The sequence below is a fragment of the Schistocerca serialis genome, chromosome 5 (assembly GCF_023864345.2).
Source record: "Schistocerca serialis cubense isolate TAMUIC-IGC-003099 chromosome 5, iqSchSeri2.2, whole genome shotgun sequence".
In the NCBI taxonomy this organism is placed as follows: Eukaryota; Metazoa; Arthropoda; class Insecta; order Orthoptera; family Acrididae; genus Schistocerca; species Schistocerca serialis.
This window is the reverse complement of record NC_064642.1, coordinates 559,308,043-559,326,099: the sequence shown is the minus strand read 5'-3', so window position 1 is coordinate 559,326,099 and position 18,057 is coordinate 559,308,043. Positions and strand designations below refer to the sequence as shown.

The window sequence follows — 18,057 nt, the reverse complement described above, 5'->3', positions numbered from 1 at the left end:
ACTACTAGGCCATGGACACAGTACACAGAATAATATTAGAAAATTTATAAACTAAATAACTAAAGCAAGAAAACACAAAAACCAGAAGAAATTCCAAAGGTTTGGAAGCATGCATTATTTCATTCTTTACACAATTAAGGAGAAAAGTGAATGCCAAGAACTACAGAGGAATATCACTATTACCTGTTTCATATAAGATCCTTTTTACAGCAGTACTTAATATGCTAGAGAAGCAGGTAGACAACAAGATTGAGAAGTATTAGGGTGTACTTTGGAAGGAGAGGTCGTGTTTGGAGCAGATCCCTAGTCTTAAGCCCCTAATCCAAGACAGAACAGCAAGATGGAGGCCCTAAATCACTGTTTGTTGACTTCAAAAAAGCATGTGACTATTGATAGAGCATTTCTATTTCAAATTTCGGAAACGTTTGGTGTGGATGACAAAACAAGAAACATAATTTGGCAAATACTAGTGCACACAAAATGTAAAATTAAATTGTAGAAGGAGGTATCTGAATCTTTCAATGTACGAAGAAACTTTAGATAAGGAAATGTTCTATCCCCCATTTTGTTAACAGTGCTCTTGAAAAGGTGATCCAAGAAGGGATAACGGACTAAGTGCAACTGGGCTGGGAAGACAAGAATCTTAAAGAGTTTGGTGTTTAGTTTTGCCAACAAACTCGCAATACCGTTAACAAATGTAGTAACTGCAACAAGAAAAAAATCAACATTTTAAAAGAATTGAAGGAAAACCGGGCCTTCAAATATGTTATGAAAAATATATGACAAATATAAAACAGGTAACAGAAAAATTAGGGGAATCAACAAATTAAATATCTTATTGAGGTGGCACAGAAGAACAGCTGTCGTGTGGAAGCTAACAAGCTTAGAGCAAGGAAGATGGAAACGACTTTTCAGTTGAATAAAGATACAAACAAAAAGATATTGTCTCCCATAGCACACATTTCCAGCACTATGTTACAAAAATAAAGCCAAATGTTTATATGCAGCCGAATGCCTAGATTTGAATAATATATTAGAAATAAAAAACTTGGAAAAAAAGATAGATAAAGGTGAAGAAAAATACTGAGAAAGAGAGAGAGAGAGAGAGAGAGAGAGCACAAAGTGTGTGGTGTCACCGTCAGACACCACACTTGCTAGGTGGTAGCCTTTAAATCGGCCGCGGTCCATTAGTACATGTCAGACCCGCGTGTCGCCACTGTCAGTGATAGCAGACCGAGCACCACCACATGGCAGGTCTCGAGAGACTTACTAGCACTCGCCCCAGTTGTACAGTCGACTTTGCTAGCGACGCCACACTGACAAATACGCTCTCATTTGCCGAGACGATAGTTAGCATAGCCTTCAGCTAAGTCAATTGCTACGACCTAGCAAGGCGCCATCACCAAGTTATATTGAGATGATAATACTGTATCAACAAGCAATGTTCACCAATTGTGGATTAAAGTTAAGTATTCCAGAAGCTACGTACTTTTCTTTATAGCATTCATTACGCATCCTGTTTCAGACCTCACGCCAGCCTGCGTGAGTTTAAGCGCGTGCCTTTCGGCTTCCTCTCATTGTGTCTAGGCTGTCTTGCCTAGACACAACAAAGTGATCAGAAGTTTGGAAAAAATAGCACTGTGACTGAATGGAAAATTACTGGAAAACCCAAAAGTTAAATAAAAAATAGTTATTTATGTGGTCCACAAAGACCCAAAAAAAGTGAAGAAAACATGAAAAAATTATGAGAGTGTATATTTATAAAGATAAAAAACAAATTACAGAGAAAAGTTCTTAAGTACTATGACAGACTTATTTACAGGAAAGGACTAGTGTGCCACAATGAAACCTTTCAACTTATTGTTAAATACATGGGTTTTATCACTCAATTTTTTTTCAGTTCTGCCTGAAGTTGACTGAAAATGAAACCTGCTGAATAGTGCAGAAATTTCTGTTTAATCAGTCAAACTTCTGCAGCAAGACCCTTGTAACTCCACAATGAGATGAGGTGAAGATATCTACTCCTTATAAATGCTTTTGTTCTCACATAAAGAATAATAACTATGTCCTGAACCTCAGGAAACTTTTGTTTCAAACTAGAGCACAGATATTTGGCAACAATTTTTTGTTTGTTTTCACACTCCATTTTCATATTTAAAAAAAAAAAAAAAAAAAAAAAAAAAAAAAAAAAAAAAAAAAAAAAAAAAAAAAAAAAAAACAGCAAATTCTGTTTCAAAGGTATGAAGAATATAACTGTGGCATTTTCTACAAATAACTTCAAGGAAGCACATGGGACTGGGACCTACATTAACATAAGTATTCTGCAAATCACTTAACAGTACTTGGAGCAATGTACTTTTCAACATTAATTGCCCTTCCCTTTTCTTGTTCCACTTGCAAATCAAGCAAATGAAAAAGACTAAGTGTGTGCCTCTGTAAATGTCTCAATCTCTTATCTTGATATTATAGTCTACCCACACCATATGATATGAGTAAATTTTTGTATTAAATTCACTCGTAGGTTCAGTGTCGCAGAACAGTTATGTCACAAGTATACTGAGGCATTGAACACAATATTTATGCCAGAGTAATTTAAGGAGAAGTAAAAGTATGTAGGCTGGCCTGGTACATGGGTCAGAACAGACAAGGAGTCTCACAGGGCTCATTTATAGTGACAGAAACCCCACCCAAGTTTGACCCCCACCAATTCAATTAAGTGCAAAGACAGTTACAGAGTACAGAATACCTTCTAGCCATGACATTCTTAATAGTAAAAGTCAGAAGGTTCTCCCCCCTTGACCTTCAGTTTACATAATATTTATCACTGCTGCGGATTCAGCATGTTGTTTGTTCTTTTGAACATGTCCGAAAGAACAGACACCATGCATTCATAAAGTTTAAAAGTTTTATCTGAGAGCATAAGACACTTTTACACAGAACATTAGAGGCAAAGAATCTGAAACACCATGTTCAGCATGGAGAGCCAGAAGGAAAGGTCATTCCAACAGGATGTGAGCTACTGTCAGTAACACAACCACAATGGAGGGATGGCTCATAACATAAAACAAAACTAGATTTAAGTGTATGACTGATACAGAGGCAACATAGGTAGGTGGATTCTTTCTGGGAGGAATCGGAGGAGGAGTACCATGCACCAATTGTACTGCATCTTAAACGTCTGGAGAGGTCTTATTTGCAACCAGAAACCGTACCTTGGATCGTCAAATGAAACGTTGGGCAATTAATGATTTCAATCTCCAAATCATCACTGAGCTCATTCCCTGGGATACCCACATTACTTGCAACAGAGAGAAAGACAACTGAGCAGACACTACCACAGGTCAGAGAGAAAGTTGTGAATAATAGCAAGTATCACAGAGTGACACATGTAACACATTAACAGCCTGGAAACTGCTCAATGAGTCATCACAAATTAATACACAGTCGAGGGTCTGTTTAATAAAACATAGGGCTTCATTAATGGCTCAGGGGAGCATATGCTATGGAGGTCTGGAGGGAATCCTGGCAAAGGGCCTTGAGGCGTGTTCTAAACTGCATGGAGGGCAGGCCATTCCAACAAAAACACTTGCTATTGGCTGAAGCTCCCTGATGTCACAGCAATGACATGTAACATTGTGATTTTACAGAAAATGCTTCACATTAGAGATTCTGTAGTGTATTACTTACGTATTTTATTTTTGGTTACATCCAATACAAAGTTGGAAAAATCATAACAAGTAACATGACAGATAATTACACCTTAGGACTAAATAAACGATCATGAAGAAGAAAAATAAAGCACTCATTTGATGAATAAGCAGATGGTAATGTAGCTTCTTCCAGATATCTATCGTTGTTCATGAGGTGAAGATTCAGTCACTAGCTACTTACTTGTTGTGGCACATTAGCTTCTTCATTCAGATATCCAGTCCTTATAAATGTTTTTGCTCTTACGTAAATAGCAATCAGTATGCCCTGAACCTCAGGAAACTTTTGTTTCAAAGTAGAGTACAGATATTTGACAACAATCTTTTGTTTGTTTGCACACTCCATTTCGATAAAAAGCAGCAAATTCTGTTTCAAAGTAGAACACTTCGTTTTTCTATACTAGCATTGGACAGTGAAGACCTTCATGACATACAACTGATTTTCAGTCTGCATAGGCTCTCTTGCTTCACTTTTTGCTGCTGGAAATACCCACTCATTTATCAGTGTTTTGGTATTTAAATGCAATACAGCCTGCAATGTACACTACTGGCCATTAAAATTGCTACACCAAGAAGAAATGCAGATGATAAACGGGTATTCATTGGACAAATATATTATACTAGAACTAACATGTGATTACATTTTCACGCAATTTGAGTGCATAGATCCTGAGAAATCAGTACCCAGAACAACCACCTCTGGCCATAATAACGGCCTTGATATGCTTGGGAATTGAGTCAAACAGAGCTTGGATGGCGTGTACAGGTATAGCTGCCCATGCAGCTTCAACACGATACCACAGTTCATCAAGAGTAGTGACTGGTGTATTGTGGCGAGCCAGTTGCTTGGCCACCATTGACCAGATGTTTTCTATTGGTGAGAGATCTGGAGCATGTGCTGGCCAGGGTAGCAGTCAAACATTTCCTGTATCCAGAAAGGCCCGTACAGGACCTGCAACATGCGGTCGTGCATTATCCTTCTGAAATGTAGGGTTTCGCAGGGATCGAATGAAGGGTAGAGCCACGGGTCGGAACATATCTGAAATGTAACGTCCACTGTTCAAAAGTGCTGTCAATGAGAATAAGAGATGACCGAGACATGTAACCAATGGCACCCCATACCATCTCGCCGGGTGATATGCCAGTATGGCGATGACGAATACATGCTTCAAATGTGCGTTCACCGCGATGTCGCCAAACATGAATTTGACCACCATGATGCTGTAAACAGAACCCGGGTTCATCCAAAAAAATGACATTTTGCCATTCGTGCACCCAGGTTCTTCATTGAGTACACCATAGCAGGCGCTCCTGTGTGTGATGCAGCGCCAAAGTTAACTGCAGCCATGGTCTCCGCGCTGATAGTCCACGCTGCTGCAAACGTCGTTGAACTGTTCGTGCAGATGGTTGTTGGCTTGCAAACATCCCCATCTGTTGACTCAGGGATTAAAACGTGGCTGCACGACCTTTTACAGCCATGTGGATAAGATGCCTGTCATCTCTACTGCTAGTGATACGAGGCCGTTGGGATCCAGCATGGCGTTCCGTATTAACCTCCTGAACCCACCAATTCTATATTCTGCTAACAGTCATTGGATCTCGACCAATGCGAGCAGCTATGTCGCGATACGATAAACCGCAATCGCAATAGGCTACAATCCGACCTTTATCAAAGTCGGAAACGTGATGGTACGCATGTCTCCTCCTTACACAAGGCATCACAACAACGTTTCACCAGGCAACGCCGGTCAACTGCTGTTTGTGTATGAGAAATCTGTTGGTAACTTTCCTCATGTCAGCACACTGTAGGTGTCACCACCGGCGCCAACCTTGTGTGAATGCTCTGAAAAGCTAATCATTTGCATATCACAGCATCTTCTTCCTGTCAGTTAAATTTCGCATCTGTAGCACATCATCTTCATGGTATAGCAATTTTAATGACCAGTAGTGTATTTCACCACATCTGCAAGAACATCCAAGATTACGAAGTCTTCACACACTGGTACCACACCTGTTCGTAAATTTTCTTTGACTTTCACAGCTCCTGGCATTTCCCATACTTGAAATAATTTTAATATGTCATGAACCTGAAATGAGGGTGGGGTATGTAAATGTGTACTGCCCTCTGCCAATACACTCGCTTTCTTTTCTGCTCCCCCCTCCCCGAACTCCCTGTCCCAAAGCCTCCAGATGCTGCACCTGGCAGTCTTGCCACACCTCCATCGAGTCCTTGCACGCTCCACCAGGCAGCAGTCTTCTCTCCTCCCAACTTCACCCTAATATGCCTCTCCTTTCCCTACCCTCTCCAGATTGCTGCTTTTGTTCAATGTGACTGTTGCAGTCCATTCCTAGCTGCCAGAGATAGTAGTCATGTGTGCGTGAGGTGTCCTTGCTTGTGTTATGGATGTGTTTGTGTTTCCCTTTCTAAAGACGGCTTTGGTTGAAAGCTAAATGTATTGTTTTGTCGTGCCTGCTCGCAACTTGTGTCATCTTTACAGTGAGTAGCAATCTACCCTTTTACTTATATTGTCATTATTACAACACAAACATTCTGAATGAAAAAGCATTCCTTCTTACTGTGTTTAATTGAGTAGCGAACCATAGCGTGACGTTGCTTAAAAGTGAGGGTGGTGGTCTGAAAAGGATGTCACGTGAGACATCGCAGGGTCCTTTGACAATCTTGAACATCTGTTGTAATGTCTTTGGTCTAGCAGGGTACCAGCTGACGAAACAGGGGGTGGGGGATGTCTAGACGGGGAAAGGAGTTCCAGAGTGGTGTGGGTGATCATACAGGAGATGCTTCCATAACCTTATTGAAGCAACAATAAGAGGGACTAAGGTAATAGCAGGGATGTACAACTGCCAGGTGGCTCATTGGAAGAGCCCAACATGGTAAATGGTCGGTCTGGCAGTGGCAAGGGTGTGACAGGATCACTGCAAAGTAGCCACTGTTGTAAAGATCATCATGGAGTGACCATTGTAGTGAAGCTACAAGATTGAGAGAAGAGACTTGAAGATTGATAGCCAAAAAGGTGCCATGGGTGGCACTGAAGTGAATACTAGTACCGTCATTGAGGAGAGACAGTTCAAGATCGGAAAGAAGCCGGTCTATCGGAAGGCCCCTACTGGACAAAGTGGTATTAAGGTGGACATCTCAAGATCAGCAAGTGCTCTGGTGGGAGGTACATAAATGTTACAAATGTTCATTTGTAATTGCACTGCTATTGGTTACAACATGTTATGGAACATAATTCTCTCATTGAAGATACCTGTGTGAACCAACAAACAGACCGCTCCAGATACTCGCATGGGGCCAGTATGGTTCTGACAATGTACAGTAACCACAAAGCATTGAGAAATGTTCATAAGTGAATTGAGCTTCTTGGAGAACACCACATATCGCAGAACAAAAGTAAATTAGCTGTTTTAGTTCCATCAGGTGACTGTAATATCCACTGCAGTAACATAGGACCATCATATTAACGAAGTCCTGGTTAGGTCTGAAGAAGCCGAAAGGACAGGTCATGCCCCAGGATCACTGTCACCTGAGGGGGTGGAACACCATATATGAACATTGGTTCAGAATCCAACAGTGTGGGGGGACCTGGCACCTCCAGGACCACCAGAATAGTTTTCTCAAGAGATTTCTCCTTCTCCTTCTCCTTCTTCTTCTCCTCCTCCTCTTTTGTAATGTATGAAAGTCGAGATTCTTGTGAGGACTTATCCCCTGTGTTTTTAGGAGAGGGCAGCCATGGCTCCTTCAGCCACTGGCTGGTGTCTGGCTTCTGATCTGTGAATATCTGGGGAGAGGGGTCCCAAGAGGGAACATTGACTCTGGTATATGTTGGAGGATGAAGATGCTTCTTTGGCAGGGTTGTAAAGATGGTTCTGCAGGAACCACAAAAGGGGTGAAAAAGTTGGGGTAAGCAGGGTGATATCTGGTTGCAGGCATTCTTATTTTTTCCTTGCCTCAGTATATCACAGGCAGTAAGTCAATTTAAAATCTCGTATTTTCCTAAAAAAAAAAAATAAATAAATAAATAAATAAAAAAATAATAATAAAAAATATTGGGCAATCAAGTGAATGTGGAAGATAGTGTTCCATACAATTTACACACAAAGGTGGTCATTCAACTTTTGCGGGACAAAGACTGTTCATGTCCGGAGCATTCTTTAATCTACACTTATCCCTTAGGTAGTTATAAAGAACTGTCACTTCAAGTCACAAACCTAGAACCAGAAGCCATGGCAGCCAGACCATTTGTAGATTTGCCTTGCTTCCAAACACTTGAGGTGATTAATACAAGTATGAAGAGGACGGAGAAGGAGAATCAGATTTCTGAGTATGTAGTTTTAATTGTTTCTGGGTGGACATTTCCTTCAGAAGTTACGATGAAAGTGCCTGTACGTATTTGGTTATATTTTAAACCTTTTGGTCTGCATTGGACAAAATGTATGCTTGCTGTTCTAGATTAGCTCGCAGATCCTCGTCTGTCTGGAATACAAGATCTCTGTGAAAGACAAATTCTTGCACCATATTCTAAAGTTTTATGTTTAGTAATAGTAACTGGTATGTCACCCAGCATTCCACATATCTGAAATTCTTAAGACTGCACAGTGAAGGAAGCTTTGATCAAAAATGATCCATTTTCTAATTTTCTCAATGAGTCCACTCCTCCAAGTTTATTTTCTATCTGTTCTGCAAAAAAGTTTTGCAGCTGTAAAAAGTATCTCCATCTCCAGAATGAGATTTTCACTCTGCAGCGGAGTGTGCGCTGATATGAAACTTCCTGGCAAGTTAAAACTGTGTGCCCGACCGAGACTCGAACTCGGGACCTTTGCCTTTCGTGGGCAAGTGCTCTACCATCTGAGCTACCGAAGCACGACTCACGCCCGGTACTCACAGCTTTACTTCTGGCAGTACCTCATCTCCTACCTTCCAAACTTTACAGAAGCTCTTCTGCGAACCTTGCAGAACTAGCCATGTCTCCGCAATATCCTTTCTTTCAGGAGTGCTAGTTCTGCAAGGTTCGCAGGAGAGCTTCTGTAAAGTTTGGAAGGTAGGAGACGAGGTACTGGCAGAAGTAAAGCTGTGAGTACCGGGCGTGAGTCGTGCTTCGGTAGCTCAGATGGTAGAGCACTTGCCCGCGAAAGGCAAAGGTCCCGAGTTCGAGTCTCGGTCTTGCACACAGTTTTAATCTGCCAGGAAGTTTCAGTATCTCCATCTGTTCTAGGCTTGGATCGCATTCTCTGTGGTAGCCATGGTACGGAAAGCAGTTGGACTGCAACTATCGACATTGAAATGTTGAGACAGCCAGATCAGTATGATGCATTTCCTGAGTGAAATGTCCACCCTGATGTCACCTACTCTAATCAAGAGGCTCTCTCCACCTGTTGCGCCCACCTGAGCAAAGGTCACCTGGTATGATGGCTGTTGCTGGGATCTTGAAGCCCCAAGAAAATAGGCTTCTACTCCTTAGTATGCATGGGGAGCTATCAGCTCAGGCAACTGGAGAGTGAACTGTTTGTTGTCAGGGGGCTCTTCCAGAAGGGTACATGACAACCCCACCACATCGGACTGGCTATCACATTTGGCTTTCTAGCCCATATATCAGTATACGTAGTTATATCAAGGTGATGTGACTTACCAAACGAAAGCGCTGGCACGTCGATAGACACACAAACAAACACAAACATACACACAAAATTCAAGCTTTCGCAACAAACTGTTGCCTCATCAGGAAAGAGGGAAGGAGAGGGAGGGACGAAAGGATGTGGGTTTTAAGGGAGAGGGTAAGGAGTCATTCCAATCCCGGGAGCGGAAAGACTTACCTTAGGGGGACGGGTATACACTCGCACACACACACATATCCATCCACATATATATGTATGTGTGTGTGTGTGTGTGTGTGTGTGTGTGTGTGTGTGTGTGTGTGTGTGTGCGCGCACGCCGCGCGCGCGCGAGTGTATACCCGTCCTTTTTTGCCCCTAAGGTAAGTCTTTCCGCTCCCAGGATTGGAATGACTCCTTACCCTCTCCCTTAAAACCCACATCCTTTCGTCCTTCCCTCTCCTTCCCTCTTTCCTGATGAGGCAACAGTTTGTTGCGAAAGCTTGAATTTTGTGTGTATGTTTGTGTTTGTTTGTGTGTCTATCGACGTGCCAGCGCTTTCGTTTGGTAAGTCACATAATCTTTGTTTTTAGATATATTTTTCCCATGTGGAATGCTTCCCTCTATTAATTCACAGTATACATAGTTACTGTGGTAAGTTTGGGTTCTTTAAAATGTTGTTCCCTATTAGGTTCACACTACTGAAAAAGGTTTGAAAATGGAAGTAAAAACCAAAAGGGAACTGAAAATCACTTTACATGAATTTTTTGGTTGAAGTAAATAGATAAAAATGCACATGAAAGAAAAATCAACATAGAGAAATAGCCAAGCCAACATCAAAGACTACCACCATGGGAAAGAAAGTAAGAGAAGTAAGAATAGTTGGACATGGGAATTGCTGTGCAAGAAATAAGGTACGTTCTTTAATTCCTTGCGAACCCATGCTCATCGAGCATGTGCTCACGATAAAGTCATGAGGCCTCTGAGGAGTTTCAGTAGTTGAGAATCTTGTAAGGGCTTATCTGCTGAATGAATGAAGGAATGAAGAAGAGTGGGCAGCCTTAGCACCCACTGTCTGTAGCTCCTTCCAGCCACTGGCTTGCGTTAGGTCTTAAATTGTGTATTTCTGGGGAGAGGGTTCCTGAGAGGAAGCACCATCATCCATACATGTTGACAGAGTGTGTTGCTTCTCCAGCTGGGTTTGGGCAGTGCTTCCACAAGAGGGAAGGGCCATCACCCCCACGATCAAGTTTACTTGCACGGCGACTGGATACCAATGTCAAAGGAATATAAACTAGTTATTGGTGATGACCTGATCACAGTAGTGGCAAATGTCAATATCATGGAGACTGAATGTAAACTAACATATTTTTTCCAAGCTTCAAAATGTTACAGGATCTGTTATCTCCAGTTCCTGGGTTTTACAAGAGAGTAATGCATTTGATTGAGTAGGGTTTACCATCTTTACTTATCTTCATCTACATCCTCTTCCATTTCCATAATATTGTTCTCAAGTACATCGCCCTTGTATAGACCACCTATATACTCCTTCCACCTATCTGCTTTCCCTTCTTTGCTTAGAACCGGGTTTCCACCTGAGCTCTTGATATTCATACAAGTGGTTCGCTTTTCTCCAAAGGTCTCTTTAATTTTCCTGTAGGCAGTATCTATCTTACCACTACTGAGACAAGCCTCTACATCCTTACATTTGTCCTCTAGCCATCCCTGCTCAGCCATTTTGCACTTCCTGCTGATCTCATTTTTGAGATGTTTGTATTCCTTTTTGCCTGTTTCATTTGCTGCATTTTTATATTTTCTCCTTTCATCAATTAAATTCAATATTTCTTCTGTTACCCAAGGATTTCTACTAGCCCTCGTCTTTTTACCTACTTGATCCTCTGCTGCCTTCACTACTTCATCCCTCAGAGCTACCCATTCTTCTTCTACTGTATTTCATTCCCCCATTCCTGTCAATTGTTCCCTTATGCTCTCCCTGAAACTCTGTACAACCTCTGGTTTAGTCAGTTTGTCCAGGTCCCATCTCCTTAAATTCCCACCTTTTCGCAGTTTCTTCAGTTATCTGAAACCTGTCAGTATCTCCAGGCTTCTTCCATGTATACAACCTTCTTTCATGATTCTTAAACCAAGTGTTAGCTATGATTAAGTTATGCTCTGTGCAAAATTCTTCCTCTTTCATTTCTTATCCCCAATCCATATTCACCTACTACATTTCCTCTCTCCCTTTTCCTACTACTGAATTCCAATCACCCATGACTGTTAAATTTTCATCTCCTTTCATTATCTGAATAATTTCTTTTATCTCATCATACATTTCATAAATTTTTTCGTCATCTGCAGAGCTAGTTGGCATATAAACTTGTACTTGTACTACTATTGCACACGTCTAATAATTAATATTAACGCAGTCGTGAATTAGACCTTGCGAGCTTGTTATCCTGGCAACAAAGTACGAGTCGACAAATCTTCTTCCTCAAATAATTTCCTTCAGCAATGTAACTCTTCATCTCAGTTGGAGAGGGAGAGTTATGCTATGGCTGTAACAGGACTTTATTTTTATGATGTATATGCTGTAATATTTTTGTTCCTTTCTGTTACATGCAAGCACTCAACTCTCTAAAATACCAGAAAGTCTGAATAGAAAAGAATTCAATATCAAAGAGTTACAAATTTACTAGCATAACAATTGTTGCTACATACAGCAACAGGTAAAGAGATCAGAATCACTTAATGCTTTTAAAATCAGTAAATCCACTTCAGTAGTAATAAATTTCCTACGCATTAAGACCTCTTTTTTCCCTTAATTAGTCAGATCTTTTAGATTTTTTTGTATTTAAAGTTACAATCTGTAGAAATTCAGCATGATGGTGTACAACTGTAGTTAAGCACATGCCACAGGTTAGTGTGATCAGTATCTGTTACCCAAGATACTTTTTGCTACACACATTAACGAGCAGCAGACATAACCTCTGAAATATTTTCAGTTGTTTTATGTAAAAGTGATAAGGTTTTGGAAAGTTATTTTCCCTTATTACAGTTGCAACTTTCCAGCAATTGCAGAAAATGGCACAGACTAAATACTGTAAATGTGAATATTCAAACTGATAATAGCAAGTCTGCCAACTTGAACACAACTGCTGGCTCACCTGTGGTGAGTAGTATTACACTGCCAGCTGAAACAGATGCATGTACAGAATCCAATAGTATTACCTCTAATTCTAATGCTCAAGTTTTAATACCATGAATTTGAATCCAGTACTTTATCCCTGCATGTGAGGAATGGTCATAGAAATGAGGCATTGGTTATTAATGACAAGGACGGAAATATTTTGAAGAGTTGCTGAATTGTAGACAGTGCAGAGGATGAATAAATTAAAGTGACTCAATAGGACATTGAAGGAGCAATTAGGGAATTGGAGAACAATAAAGCACCAGGAGAAGATAGGATAATGACAGAGATGTTTAAGGCAGCAGGCAAAACACTCCAGACAGTGGTACACTACCTCATAAGTGAAGTAAGAGAAAAGAGGAGGTCGTAAGAGTGAAGTCAGCTACTAACAACCCACTGCACAAAAGAGCAGTAAAACAAATTTTAGTAATTACAAAGTTAGTTCTCAGCTAAGCCTACCATACAAAATACTATCACCAATAGTTCTTGAAAAGCTCATGCCATTTGCTGAAGATGCGTACCAGGAAGGTTTTCAGACAGGAAGACCAATCATGGATCAAATTTTCACCAAGAGACAAATCTGGGAGAAGTGCTAGGAATTTGATCATCGATTCCTGGTAACATTTCTAGATTTCTCAAAGGCTTGTTATAGTATACACAGGCTAATTATGTGTAACATCCTGAGGGTCCTGGTATACCAAGGATGTTAGTTAATTTGGTGAAGCGAACACAAAAACCAAGGTGAAATAGCAGAGGGAGCTATCCAAGGAATCCAGCATCACAACAGCTGTGAGACAAGGTAATGCCATTTCACCACTGCTTTCTAATTTTGTACAGGAGAAAGTGATTTGGGAAATGAAAAGAGAAGGCAAAGGGCTGAAGCTGAATGGCTGAATTGTAGAACACTGTTATTAGGATATGCAGATGACATTGCAGCCATAGCAGGCTCAGAGGAAGAGAAGACACAAAAATTGGACTAAGGATTAGTGCGGAGAAGAGTGAAATAACAGAAGTATCCAGAGAAGCCCTAAGTAATACCCCATTACAGGGAGGAATATGGAACATAGCCAAAGTCGAAAATTTTTAATACCTTGGCACTTGGTTCAACTGGCATAATAATCTAAAACAAAGAATTAATTTATGTATTGACAATGGATCTATAACTTATTTCAGTCTGAAGCAGATAGTGTCATCAAAAAATCTGTCAGTTACCAAACTTGAAGCCTATAGTGTACCAATAGCACCAGTGTCGTTATAGAAGACAGAAACCTTACAAAAAAAAAAAGGGAGAGATGAAGAGAACCTGTTTATCTTTGAATGTAAAATAATGAGAAAGATCTTTGGACCAATTCCCGAAGAGAACACATGGAGACATAAAAAGAACCAGGCACTTTATGACCCGATGAAACAACCAAACATTGTGCAGGAAATGAAAGCATGGCGAATAAGCCTGGCAGTACACATTGCCAGGAGGCTAGACACCAGACAGGCCAAAACCGTGTTTACGAGACCACCTATTCGAACCCATCCAATTCGAAGACCAAGAAAGCGATCAGAGGATGAACTACAGAATGGCATCCAGCAGCTGGGTTTCCGTGAGAACTGGATACAAAGTGCACAAGATCACCATCTGTAGAGGCACACTGTGATGTTGGTGCATGATCCTCAGGGTCTGTGATTGCTGATATTTATGTATGTTTATTCTACTGTATAAATTGTTTTTCCATTACTTTGACAACATGTAGATAATACTAGAGTCTTGTGGAAACTGAATAATGTCACCGTACATTGTGAAAGTGTGTGTATAACACTACCATTTTATTTTATTTATTTATTTTTAATGGTGCAACACCTCAACGACATAGGTGGCATAGCGATGCAAATAACGAACCTGCAAATACCATTTGTCTGAAACTTCCTGGCAGATTAAAACTGTGTGCTGGACCGAGACTCAACCTCGGGACCTGGCAGAAGTAAAGCTGTGAGGACGGGGTGTGAGTCGTGCTTGGGTAGCTCAGTTGGTAGAGCACTTGCCCGCGAAAGGCAAAGGTCCCGAGTTCGAGTCTCGGTCCTGCACACAGTTTTAATCTGCCAGGAAATTTCATATCAGCGCACACTCCACTGCAGAATGAACATCTCATTCTGGAACCATTTGTCTGCTTCAACCCATGACCTCATCAAAATGGCAGATATGAATTACCAATTGAAGCCCAATAAGCACCATAACATGAATTATAGATCTATATCCATACACTTATTCTGCAAGCCACCATAAGTGCACTGTGGTGGTACCTTATACCACTGCTAGTCATTCCCCTTCCTATTCACTATCCAAAGGAAGTGACGGAAATATGACCGTTTAAATGTTACTGTAAGAGCTGTTATTTTTCTTACCTTGTCTTTGCGGTCCTTATGCGAGATACACATTGTTGGTAGTAGAATCATTCCACAGTCTGTCACAAATACTGTGTCTACAAACTTTTTCAATAGTATTTCATGAAAAGAATGTCTTCTCCCCTGCCTCCAGAAAGTCCCACTTCAGTTCAAAGCGCATTTCTGTAATACTCATGTGTTGATCAAACCTACAGATAATAAATCTAGCAGTATGCCCCTGAACTGCTTTAATGTTTTCCTTTATCAATCCTGGTGGGGATCCCAAAAACTTGAGAATACTCAAGAATGGGTCAAACAAGCATTCTATACACACACTTTGGAAATACGGAAGCGTCCGATCCCGCCCGTCTGCTTTGACCCATGACGTCACAAATATGACGGAAACAAAAACAAACACACACACTTTCCACAAGAAGCCTAATGACACTAACAAGACAAGCGCGGGAAATGGGGTGTTTTGGGTGGGGGGCAAACTAAATATAAACAAATTTAGACGCGTTGCGTAGCTACAACGTGTAAGTGAAGACAGCCATGCATGAATACCCACCCACCTCCCCAGGGGTCGTAACCCCTGCAACCCATAAACGATAAAGATGCTTCAGTAGCTGATTAGTGTTTTTTGTCTTTAAAAAAAAAAAAAAAAAATCTCACGGGATAGAACGAACAGATCAGAAAAGTAAACAAAATAAGATAAAACAGAACTGGAGACAGCCACACTCAAACCAAACTCCGCGCCGTCATGACGTCACACACGACAACACCCTTACGTCACGGGTCAAAGCCGACGCGTGGGATCGGACGCTTCTGTTGACCCCACACTTTTATGGATGAGCTACATCTTTCTATAATTATACCAATTAGCCGAAGTCAGTGACTCACCCTCCTTCCAACCAACCTTACGTGTTTATTCCATTTCATACTGATTTGCATCATTACGTCTAAACATTTAATTGATGTGGTTATATCAAGAGCATACCTTAATATTGTGTTCGACTGTTACAGAATTGTTTCTCCTCCAGTAGAGTAGATTTTTATCATAATTACAGCAAGCTGCCATTCATCCCTCATGATATCCTTGTCTCTGATGAACACTTGCCATCCAGGAAAATGTATTGGGTTTTATTTTTTGAAAAGTTTTCGAGCCACTCACATATGCTCAGATCTGTACTCACAGTTGGCAGTATGATAATGTGTCAATACTTTCTGGAAATCTAGGAATATGGAATCTTCCTGTGCACTCGATCAATGGTTCACAGGATATTGCGCAAGAAAAGGACAAATGAGCTCGGCATAAGTGATGATTTTTCTCATGACATCACACCAAAAGGCTTTGACAACTCACAACCCAACAGTATCTTCCAACCTGATCTAGACCTTGAGCTACACTACACATCAGTCTGTCAACCCAACGTACATTCCATAAAATGATACAAAAACAAAATAAATAGTGTCAGTGTTCTGTTAAATCTCTAATTCAGCATGTGTAACATCACATACCACAACATCACTACAGTACAGGTCACAGCAAACATCTTGTGTCAGTAGTTCCAACCAATCTACAGCTGTTGATACTGGATGCATATTTGGCATGATTGATGATCAAAACACTGTCTAATCATTCAGGTATAAGTGGTTTTTCCTAAACTACTTAAGCCAAATGTCAAGACTGTTTCTTTAAAGACGACACTAACAATTTCCTTTGACAACTTTCTCTAAATCATTAGTGCCTATATAAAGTTAAGGTGTAACAAAAATATTTCTTTAACATGGATATTTAAAATTTTAGATATTAGAATCTTAAGAACTAACTTAAAGTAAGTGTCAGTATTTCATTAGCATATTGTACTCACAGGTATGTAAGCATTCCGTAACTGTTGTTGCATCTATCAAATAACCACGGCAGATCTTGCATGTAATGTGGCTGTTAAGAGTTTTTAACTTTATACGCCTCTCCATTGTCATGACTGCAAAAGAAAACCATATATAAATTACAAAATGGAATGTAAAAAGCAGGAGGCTACATCAATATCAAAATGACAGAAAAGCCATATTCCATAGTAGCATAACTACATATGATACTGTATGTATATAAAAATAAATTTAAAAAAAATTCAAATTTTTGATACCAATAGATGTTACTCACTATGAGAAAAAAAAGACAAAAAGAAAACAACTAAGAGGCAGTGAAATCAATACCATCAACAAACCCACAACATTTTATAAATTCGATGAATGTTTATGCCTATTTTTAGTAAACTCATAATGAAACTCACTGCTTGGAAAAAATTCAACTTTATAACCCAAATAACTGCGGTACTTGCCTGAAAGAACAGAGGTCGTTTTGGAACCATCTACTCAGTAGAAGGAAATCACAATTTTTTTAAAAAAAATTAATGTTCTACTTTTAATTTGATGTAACAATTTGACTATGAAGCATAATATGGCACAGTGCTCTCCTCACTAACAGACACGCACTTTGCTCAAATGGGTTTCAGAAATAACTTGTCCATGATGATGTTAGCTAAATTTTTCTTTTATCTAAAGCTGAAGAAAAGCATGTCATCTTTCTCTCCACAGGTACAGAACCCAACAGTCTGTCTTAATAACCTGTTTCTTCAATCTTGTCTATGTGGCAGACAGGATAGGCATCAATATTGGTGTAGCACTAAACGGGCTTCTGCACTTTAAAAATAAGTTTACAGAGGAAGAAACTTCTCATGTAAAAGTACGAAGGTGCTCAATAGCAATATATCTCTGTGTTCTTAAAACACATTTTTGAAATTCATCATCACTGACAGAGTAGCTACTCAGACCGTATAGCCTTTCCTTAAAAATAAAGAAGCAAAGAGCACAGAAAGAAGTCTCTGTAATTTCCTGCAAGGTGCTGAGTTGTATATAGCTACATACCTTGATGTGGATTCAGTATGCCCCCAAGATAATTTGCATTAAACTACCAATTTTCAGGGTCCGATTCCACCCTTCTGCTTTGACTCATGACATAAGGGTGTTGTGGTGTGTGACGTCATTACAGCGCGGAGTTTATGAGTTGGTTGTGTTCGTAGACGTCGGCTTGTTGTGTTTGATGGTGTCCTGTGTGTGTGTGTGTGTGTGTGTGTGTGTGTGTGTGTGTTTGGGATGGCTGTCCTACTTTGCAGCGCC

At 40.3% G+C, this 18,057-nt stretch overlaps 1 protein-coding gene across 1 annotated transcript in view; it reads right to left on the bottom strand.

Annotated features, from left to right (window-relative positions):
• Positions 1 to 18,057, bottom strand: part of LOC126480929 (polycomb group RING finger protein 3) — a 45,329-nt gene that overhangs the window by 25,756 nt on the left and 1,516 nt on the right. The window contains exon 2 of the mRNA XM_050104341.1: positions 16,749 to 16,862. Within this exon, the coding sequence (XP_049960298.1) occupies positions 16,749 to 16,860 (112 nt within the window). The 5' untranslated portion in view covers positions 16,861 to 16,862. The remainder of the gene's footprint in view (positions 1 to 16,748; positions 16,863 to 18,057) is intronic.